The sequence below is a fragment of the Crassostrea angulata genome, chromosome 9 (assembly GCF_025612915.1).
Source record: "Crassostrea angulata isolate pt1a10 chromosome 9, ASM2561291v2, whole genome shotgun sequence".
NCBI lineage: Eukaryota > Metazoa > Mollusca > Bivalvia > Ostreida > Ostreidae > Magallana > Magallana angulata.
The window spans coordinates 25,710,657-25,720,708 of record NC_069119.1 but is presented as its reverse complement, the minus strand read 5'-3'; the positions used below and the strand labels follow the sequence as shown (position 1 = coordinate 25,720,708).

General features: G+C 34.4%; 1 protein-coding gene across 3 annotated transcripts; it reads right to left on the bottom strand.

Annotated features, from left to right (window-relative positions):
* Positions 1-9: 9 nt before the first annotated feature.
* On the bottom strand, positions 10-9,937 carry LOC128163762 (tRNA-dihydrouridine(47) synthase [NAD(P)(+)]-like). Of its 3 annotated transcripts, XM_052827415.1 has the most exons (15): positions 9,738-9,937; positions 8,537-8,720; positions 7,672-7,984; positions 7,225-7,310; positions 6,776-7,113; positions 6,047-6,293; positions 5,593-5,648; positions 4,863-5,057; positions 4,305-4,421; positions 3,556-3,732; positions 2,922-3,018; positions 2,653-2,731; positions 1,606-1,794; positions 935-1,063; positions 10-132 (listed from the first exon to the last, which is right to left on the bottom strand). In XM_052827415.1, exons 3-15 carry the CDS (start codon positions 7,842-7,844, stop codon positions 60-62), a joined length of 1,956 nt encoding a protein of 651 aa, XP_052683375.1. In that variant the 5' UTR covers positions 7,845-7,984; positions 8,537-8,720; positions 9,738-9,937; the 3' UTR covers positions 10-59. The 3 variants fall into 3 exon arrangements, with proteins under 3 accessions (XP_052683375.1, XP_052683374.1, XP_052683373.1); XM_052827414.1 differs by lacking the exon at positions 8,537-8,720; XM_052827413.1 differs by lacking the exon at positions 8,537-8,720 and having other exon boundaries at positions 9,747-9,937.
* Between the last annotated feature and the right edge of the window lie 115 nt (positions 9,938-10,052).

The window sequence follows — 10,052 nt, the reverse complement described above, 5'->3', positions numbered from 1 at the left end:
ATGCTAAAGAATATTTTGCAAACATTTTATTGATTCGATAAGAAATCCACTGAGTCCTTTTATTTGTAGGCGTTAGCCTTGTGTTTGGGAAGGAAGGAAAATCCATCAGGAACTGGCCCAAGTAACATCTCACTGTGAAAAAAGAAAGCAGGATTTAAATATATATCATTCTATCAATTTATCACCATTGAGGTCGTACTTTCAGTTACTTAGCATTTTAAGAGCAAGCTGAGGTGAGCTGCTTGATTTGAGTGGATCAATGTATTAAAGACATATCAATTTATCATCATGAAAATCAAGGAAGGTTTAATTCTTACATATCATGTTTATCATAAATGTGGACATTTCTTTAGACTCTTTCTCCAAGAAGAAGAATATTATCTTTAATAATCAGTCAAATTTTTCTGTTTTATTTAAAAGTTGAAAACTAGAGAATGCCTGGGAATTTGAGTTTATTAGGAGACAAAGGTTGGGACTTTCACCTCAGTTGGACAATCAAGTCATTTGGGCATACCCATTTAAATTTTACAGATGCTGCTTCTAGAAATGCCAACTGAAGTTAAACATTTTAATTATTATGCCTTAAAAATTAAGGAGGCCAATCTATTTTATATTACTAAAGTTTGTGAAGAAAAACCTTACAGGTTTCAGTATAGAAACTTGCATACTAGAAAGTTCTTTTCATGGAGGTAAGAATAGTCTAGAATGTCATTTTCTACCCCCCCCCCACCCCCTTAAGCAAACAAAAAAGACACTGTGTTCTAAAATAAATGAAATTCAGTCATACTTATATTAAGTTTGGATACTGAACAAGGACACACACAACAAGACGCTATGTTCTAAAACGAACTTGAAATTCAGCCTCACGGTCTGACTCTCATCTGAGTTAAGACACACAAAATCAGACACTGGTTACTAAAATATTCAGCCTCACCTGATTTTAACCCAGTCCCCACAGTTTGGACTAGACATGAGGGTTTCTAGGTCATTACGACCTATATAGTACGGAGGACGCTCGTTGATTTTCTGGGGCAGCTGCTCCAACAGTCCTACAGGTATGTACCTAATATGCAGAACAACAGTACTGTATTACAATTACAGCATACTAACCAAATGTCACATTTTTTTATGATATACATGTATATCTAAGCTATCTTCAATGTTTGACTGTTTTCTCTCAAAGAGAATATGGAAAGTATTTGTTATGTTTACAATTGAATGCAAAATCTAATTTGACAGAAATTTGCAACTTTACATCGTTTTCTGCAAGTTTTCATTTAAATTTATTATATTGATACTTCGCTAGCCAATATTTAAGATGCACAAGAAAAAACATACTCAATTTCTACTTTTATCACACAAAGTGGGACAGAGTGAAATAATTACAGGTGTTTTGAACTACAATCAGGCAGGAGGGTGAAAAGGGCAGAAAATACCGTAAATGGGGCAAATATTTTCCTGTATACAGTTAATACTGTCCCACCCCTAAAAACAAATGATCAATAGGCAGAAATACATGTACCGGGTACCCACAAAAATATACAACATAACTAGAACCCCCCCCCCCCCTTCAAAAAAATAAAAACAGGCCCCCTTGTGCCTGACCTGTGGAGGAAGGACTGCCACTCCAGTAGGAACCGTCGTGTTGTCTCCACCCCCTGGGTGTCACTCCCCCAGTGCTCCAGTCCGTTGTTGACAAATCGCTTCATCATGTCGAACCTCTCCGACGAGGAGATGTCCCAGTGTCTCTTCTCCTTCAGCTCCGTGAAGATCCAAGGCTTGATTAGGGCACCTCTTTAAAAAGATAGATATTCATTATTCAAATTTATGGTAATCTAAATTTGTTTTTACAGGTATTAAAAACATGCCTATCAAGCTTGTTTCCCTTATTCCCCTAAATCTCAAGAACTCATTGAACTCACTATATTTACATTCAGTGTGTATTTCCCCCTATGCATTGGAAATCTGCGACATGTTTCTGTTAATACACTTTGATAATTCATGCACCATGTGCACAAATATAAACATCTCCACATGTTTTGAGTAAATTTATTTTTGTACGATCAAATGAAACGTTCAATCTTACATAACCAATTTAATATGTACTTTTGAAAAATAATCATTAATTTAAAATTATATCTTCTTCTTATTAAGTAATAGGATTCTTCTTTACAAAGTTTGCGGAACTATATTTTCAGTCACGGAAGCGCACTAAATAATAGCTTTACAGCGACAATACACATATATTTCATAAAGATAGACATCATTATGAAGATAAATATAAGCATTGAATGCTTATTTTTGGATGTTGTGAGTCCTGTAACACAACAAGCGGTGCAGATAAATTATCATACTGGGCATTAGCAATTCGTCTGCACCGCTTGGAGTGTTACAGGACCAACGACATCCAAATAAGGCATTCAATGCTGAAATAAAAACAATTAAATAAATATCTTATCAAAATCTTAATTTCATTCATGAATGTAATTCATTTCTAATTATCAGGCCTCATTTATTTCCTCTTTTACCTGAATTCAAAAGAACAGAAAATCTCATTATCAAGAACTAATTCCTATTAGAATTGTAAATAAATGAACAAATGTATGTAGCCCCCCCCCCCCCCCTCCTTCCAGAACAAATGGTAGAGCTTACCTGGCCACCATACATCCTGTCACCTTTGTATTTTTCAGGTGTCTGTCCAGGTCTTCATAAGACAAAATGTCTCCATTACCTGAGGGGAGAATAAAATCTCTATTAATAAAGGTTATATACCTTTATACAACCAAAGTTTTACAATTTGGCTTTCTCAAAATACAAAATGGAGTTTTGAAAAAGTGGAAAAATATCCTTGATGTAGAATGACCACTGTGGAAAAATTTTACGGTAAGAAGACAGCATGATGAATTGAGTGAAAGTCTTACCAAACACTGGCATGGGTTTGCCTGCCTCGGCGCACTGGTTGATGTAATCCCAGTCAGCTAGACGCGTGTACCGCTGCTCACGTGAGCGACCATGCAACTGCAGAAAAAAAATTTCAACACACTTGGCCACTATTTCAATTGAATATGTATTAAATCTTCCCTAACCTGGCACTTGAGCAACAAAAACTACCGAGATGAATTGGAAATACACAATTCCCCTCTCTCCCAAATAAATGTTAAAATACAATGTATCAAAATATAAAATTTGACGTTGAATCTCAGTGAATGACCATTATTCAATTAAATGAAGTAGTACATGACCTTGGTTATAATGAATGACTTTTGGCTTAACCAGCAATAAAACTTCAATGCTGATTACAAGATATCAACATATGATCAACAAATGCAACATCTGCAACACTTGAAATTTAGTTTAAACTTCGTAATACACATGTATCACATGAAAGTTATGATAAAAGCTAAAAGCAAAAGGCATAAAACCTAAAAGGTAGACAAAAAAACAGAATGCTACAGAAAATATTTTTAACATAATGTTACGAGGGAATACAGCATGCTAGATTTTCCCAAAATTTAAGTTTAAACCTAGATCATAAAAATACTGTATGATACTCACGGTTACCATGGAAACTCCCCAGTCTCTGAGTTTAGGAATGACAGTATGAGCAATATTCTTGTTGTCGAAAATTCCCGTCCTCATTTTGACTGTGAGCGGAACATCTAGTACAGAGTTCATCCCCCTGATGATCTGTTCAAACTTGTTAAGCCGACCAATTAAAGCACAACCCTCACCCTGAAAGAAAGCGTTTTCAAAAACTGAAATTTTGAAAATGTCCATATTAATCCTTGAAAAAAAAAACAAAAATGCCCCCAACATTCAAATATCTTGCTAAAAATTTCTAGCCCTTGTTATAATGGAAGAAATTTTGAAAAATTTGTTTCACTATAATTTTATTCAACATTTTTCAAAGAAACGTTTTGCCATCTTCTAATGTTCATGGATACTGAAATACCAGGTGCCATTTTAATACATGACTCTACTATAGCAGCATTGAGTTCCAGCTACATTTTATCACTGATCAATACAAAAATATCAAACTATCATCTAGCTGTCTACAAAATATAATTATACAGACATATGAAATCCAACTTCTGAGTTTAAACACAAAACACTAATTTAAATTAAGTTGGCCTACAGTAAAATATGATTATGGCAAGTGACGAGCAATTTTGATTTTTTAAAATTAATGAAATTCATTGGATCCAATAGGTTTTAATAAATTGTTCATATCTACTGGGGAATAAAAACTGACTTCCCTGTAAGCATGTTTTAAAATAGTATACAAGCTCAAAAATTTTTCTCACCTTTTTATATACCAGATCAATTGGGCACCCACAATTCAGATCCAAGAAATCTAGTTCCACATTTTCGTTAATCAGCTGTGAACACCTCGTTAGTGTGTCTGCCCAACCTCCGCAAATCTGAAAAATTAATTAACTAATTAACTTCTATCACAATAAATGTTGCTTGTGTTTTTGTAAGATTTAAAAAATATAATATTACAGATCTTACGAAAGAGTGGAAAAGTTAATTGGAAAAGGGCACGAATCATGCAAAAACATTTAAATACACAGAAAAGTTCAATGAGTTTCCCAATGACAGCAAGCATATGGAAACTGGTTGTGTGTTCTGAGGAAAAATAAATATTATAGCATTGTAAAAAGTTCACTGGTAAATAAACTACATGGAAGTTGGTCACATGATCAAATCCAATGAAGCCCGAAAAGAGCTTATTAGATGATTTGATAATGTCCAAACCAAGTTTACACAGAATTGAACTCTTTTGCTCTCCAGTGGCTTCATTTAAGGAAAGATATTAGCAAATGTTAATCTATAGGTACAGAAACAGGTAATTTACTTACCTGGACTCCAAACAAGTCCTCGCTCTCGTGCCTCTTCAATAGGGCCCACTCTGAGGCCTGACCCTGGAGGAGGTTCATGGACATGGCCATCTCGCTGCAAGTGATGTCTGCTCCATACGTCTTACAGATCCGTCGGAAAGGCAGGTTACCCACTGTGGTGAGTGGAGCCAGATAGTTTTTTGAGCTGAAATCAATCTGGAAAAAAAATAACCAAAAATGGAAACTATTATTATTAATAAAAGTTCACTCAAATTGACACAAACTTTTGTCAAAGTGAAATGACACTTAGGTCAGATGACAAAATTCATATCCATTTTTAATAACAATTCAAATTTTACTAAACACTTATATTTTTTAAAAAAGTATCAAATTGTGTCTAGATATCCAATATCACTAAAGACACTGAAAAAAACCCAACAACATTTATCCAACAACTAAAATTACCAATTGAAAAATATTCATTATTCATTCTTTCAATCTTTATACATAATTAACAACACACTGCATGTGACCCAAATAATAAGTACAGAGGTACTGATCACAAAAATATGTTGCAAAGAACCATATTCACACCTGCTGATTTCCAGGGGAAAAAACTGGCCAACAAATGTTGGTTTTTAGTAAACATGAAGAAGAAATCAGATTTTTGAGATGTTGGAAGACAAATATACATAAATTTAAATGTGTTTATATAAGCAGCTGTATTTGGTTTGCTTTTTTTAAAATCAACCTTTCTGGTTTCCTGGGGTCTTAGTTTGATCTCTCCCTCTGATTCATCAGTGCTTTCTGTAAAACAATCCCAAATATAGATGTAAAAACATATGACCATTGGCTGCATAGCTCTGCTTGAAAAAAAAAAGTTATCATATGGTTCAAGTGTCAGGTATGCAAAACATCTGCAACTGTCAAACCATTACCATCAACAACAAACATCATCATTATGATTACTCCAACAAATAATACACAATTTATCTACCAGTACAAGTACATACATGTACATGTACAATGTACCAGTATGAATCTTTATGTGCTGAATTCATTTATTGGCATACGTTGAAACCATGAAGCTATACATGGCACAATTTTTGGTATAAAAAATCATACGCACATGTTGAATTAGACAGATTTCACTGTACATATTTTAACTTATCACATTGAAAAAAATGATAGATCTGATTTTTTACCCATTGCAGCATCTTTGCTAGGCAGATCCTGAGTAACATCCATTTTTTCCTCAGATTCAGCGCCTGACTTGGTGGCGGTCTCCTTGTTTTCTTGTTTAGTCACACATTTCTTGGAGAAGGTGTCCAGCTTTTCCTGGGCCATCTTCTGAACTTGTTTCACGACCTCGTTGGCCTTATCAAAGTTGTACCTCTTCTTCCACAGCATGACTTGCAGGTCTTTTGACAGAACATTCAGAACTTGCTTCACCTTCCAGAACAATCATAACATTAACTGCAATAATGTAGCCCTCTCCCAATTTTTTTCCTTCTACAAAACGTCAGATTAAAAAAAAAATTGGAGAGGGCTTTTTTATTGTACGTATCATTATGAAATCAATGTATAATGATAGAACCATGCAGAAGTCATTTGTTAAGAATTTGAGAGACTATTTAAATTATTTGGAGGAAAAGTTGATTACAATGTATTGATGCAATTTATTTGTTACACCTTTCAAAAATGAACTTTCCAACTCTATCACAACATTAAAATCATTAAATATCATCTACTCCTTTCAGCTGTATTCCAAGTCAGAAGTCTCTCAAGCAAACTATTCTCTATATATCAGCAGATTCTGATATTTAAACTACAAACTGACAACAAACTAGTGCAAACTGTAATGCCACCAAGGGAGAAGTTTGAAAGGAGATGGGGCATAATATAAAGCACCTGTAATGCTTCTTGCAGCTTACCTTAGATTTTTTCTCATAGAGTTCTTGATTGACAATATTTTTGAAGTCCTCAGATATATGTTTGCTGCCATATCGACAGGCCAGTCCATAAGGACATTTCCCATAGGTCTCAAACATGAAACAGTGCAATCCAATGTCTTTGGGTTTGCTCTCCATGAATCCTTTGATATCGTGGGAGAATTTGCATTTCTCGCCAAAACTGCACTCTTTTTCTTGGAATATGGTGGGACATAGCTTGTCTTTGGATTTGATGTGGGTCACTGGTCGCTGTTTGTTGCGACCTTTGACCTTCATCTTCTTTTTACCCTTTCCGTTATCTTGGTCGCCATCCAGCTGACCTGAAATAACCATCAATGGATCAAATTCATGAAAGCTTCAGACAGTTGTTAAAAGGAGTTTGAAAATACAGGTAGGTGGAAAGGTAGAATTACACATTAAGATGAACCTACGTTTTTGGCCCTTTTCCAATTCGTCTTTAGTTTTCTGAGATATATAGGCTGTATCCAATTCTGGTTTGTAGTCAACACGAACAAATCTAAAATCAATAAAAAGGCCCAAGTGGTAAGTGTGCCTTTAACAATTTACTGCATTTACAGAAATTTAATTTACAACAGCAAGCATATCTCAAAGCAATTTGGCAATGAAAAAATTGCTTTTAAAATTGATGTCTTTCTTTCAATAAAAAAATGAATTCCTTCCAGCCAAACTGCTTTAAGTTTGAAATTTTTTCATTTTTCAAAAGCAAAATACCAATTCTTTGAATAACATAAATAATGAATATAGTTCTATAGGATATACTTTTTACATTATCGTTCTCAGTTTCAATGTAATTAATAAAACAGTCCTTATAATTCCTAAGTATATTAGGGAAGAGCACATATTTTTCAATTGCTTACTCAGATTTTATGCGGGCAAAGCCTGGCTTTTCCTCCCTCCCTGATTTCTGAGGTTGTTTATCATTTGCCCCTGCCTTCACGGCATCTTTTGAGTCAGCTTTATCTTCATTTTTACTGGTTAAAATAGTTGTCTCCTTTTGATGTTCTGCATTCTCTACGTCTTTTTCCTCCATTGTGGCCAGTTTCTGCTAATGGATTAACTTTTTCTTCCAACTTGAAATTCTTTGTAATACAGTATGTAGAGTGTAGTTGGTCAACTTGATTATGTGTACTGGTTTTCAAAATACTTGAAGATAATCAAATTGCTGGTTACCTTAAAAAATAAACAATGCATTTTTTTAAAACAAAATTCAGCTGTCCTAATACTTGAATACTTAAGTTTCCAAAAACACATTTAAAACTTATCGATATTTCATTTTTTAAAACATTACATAAAAGTGTTAAATGCCATTTTAATGAATTAAAATAATGTAAGAACTTCACTGTTCAAGGACAGGCTATAGGTATTGAGATGCTCTGATACCTGTAGCTAAAAATTGCAAAACCAATTGAAGCACAACTCTGCATAATACAGGTCCAGTAAAATCACTAGATTAAGCTACGTAGCTTGAATAACTTACATTCGTGTAGCTTTATTTACCTACCTGAAGTAGGTTTATTTAGCTAATCAATCATACTTTATTCCTAAAGGGCATTTGTATCTAAAGTAGCACTCAGGTGCAGTCACAGGCACCTGACTTTATAAATTTCTCTCATAATAAAAATAAATACCCTTTATCTAATAATAAGCAAGGTATAACTATTGCAGCCATCTTGGATTTATTTCAAATTGTCATATTAGGTGAAATATTTGCTTCAAACTCACCGAAAAAAATGTTTTGCAATGCTCTCTGTCTCACATTAGGTAATTCAGCATCTAAGCTTACAACCGATTCAACCAAAACAGTGCATTACACCTGCCATTAATAAAACTTCTCCCTCAATATGCATCTGTTTCCTTAGATATGCAACAAAAGGCCAAAGGGGGAGCAAAATATAGTGTACTGGACCTGTAACATTACCATTTTATCCATAAAACACCAAATTTAGTATTACAAGAAAAAAAAATTATAATTTGTTATGTGCCATAATGAAATAGCGAAGCGAGCTCTAAGAACCAGTGTGCGCGGGAAAAAGAACAAGCTAAACCTACAGTTCATCAAACAAAATTTTTTGTCTACGTCCCATAATGCTCTCTTATGTTTTCACCTGTGGTGCTATGCCAAAAATGGCCGACATATAACTCGTAATTTACGGTGTCTTAAGGTTTGAAGATACGTTTTGAGCACCGCATATGCTTTGGCCAGACTCAAGAGATTTGTTACATGCTTCCATGCATACCTTTGTATTGAGTTGAGATACTTAAACAAATACGAATAAAGTCATGGATGACGTCACAGTGCTCTCGCGCTATATTTCCCACGATAAATTTAGAGGTGGATCAAACATATGTAATGCGTGTACTAGCTATTTCAGTATAGACTGCGATACCTGCCTCATTGACATATGATTTGTTTTAAAAAAATTTTAATATAGAGATTATATAGAAATATATTAGCAAGAGCCATACTTTACTGTCATATCGATCCATTTCAAAGATAATTGTGCATGCACATACAGTAAGCATGTAAAGTTAAAACAATTATGTAGATTTGCACATAGTCAAACCATTAAATTTAAAAGTGGGAAATCTGCAAACAGGGAACGGGCACTCTCTCTCTCTCTCTTTCTCAGAGAGGGGTAGGGGTTGCGCTGTATGTATCATAACCATTAAAATAAGTACCTTTGGCATACTTATTGTAGAGCAATACTCTCTAAAAATTCTTTGACGTTCGTTGATACCTAAATAACACTAAATTGACAATGATGCAAGGTATGTGTAATTCTTGCTGCGCTCGCCAGAACGGTAGCACCGTAAAACATATTATTTCTAATCTCCTAAATATCCTCCCTAATGAAAAACAAGTTATGCTGCGTTCTGATTTAAGAAAATAATTGAACATATTTTAGATTTCTGGAATACTTACAACATGAACAAATGGCAAAAACAAATTCGTGTGATAAATGACTGGAAAGCTGTGTCGTTACGCGACCATGCGTACTTTTCTTACTCAGTTTTCATCTCTATTGCCTCACTAGTCTTTAAACTATCAATACACCATTGCAAAACAAGCGTGTCACCGTCTAAAAAGTTTGCCAAAACACATGCTGCAATCTCAAGCAATAACTTCCGGTATAAAGAGTTTTGATAAGTTGTACATTAATGGTGTTAATTACACCGCTCGTGAAACCATCAGAACCAAAACACTCAAAGAGTCCTAGAAACAGTTATAACTTGTAGA

Coding starts and splice junctions, on each gene's coding strand:
- LOC128163762 (XM_052827415.1), bottom strand. CDS start 7,844: ATGGAGGAAAAAGACGTAGAGAATGCAGAACATCAAAAGGAGACAACT. Junction 5,058..5,592: donor GACCCCAGGAAACCAGAAAG/GTTGATTTTAAA, acceptor TTTTTTTTCCAG/ATTGATTTCAGCTCAAAAAA. Junction 1,795..2,652: donor ACAGGATGTATGGTGGCCAG/GTAAGCTCTACC, acceptor ATCTTTTTAAAG/AGGTGCCCTAATCAAGCCTT.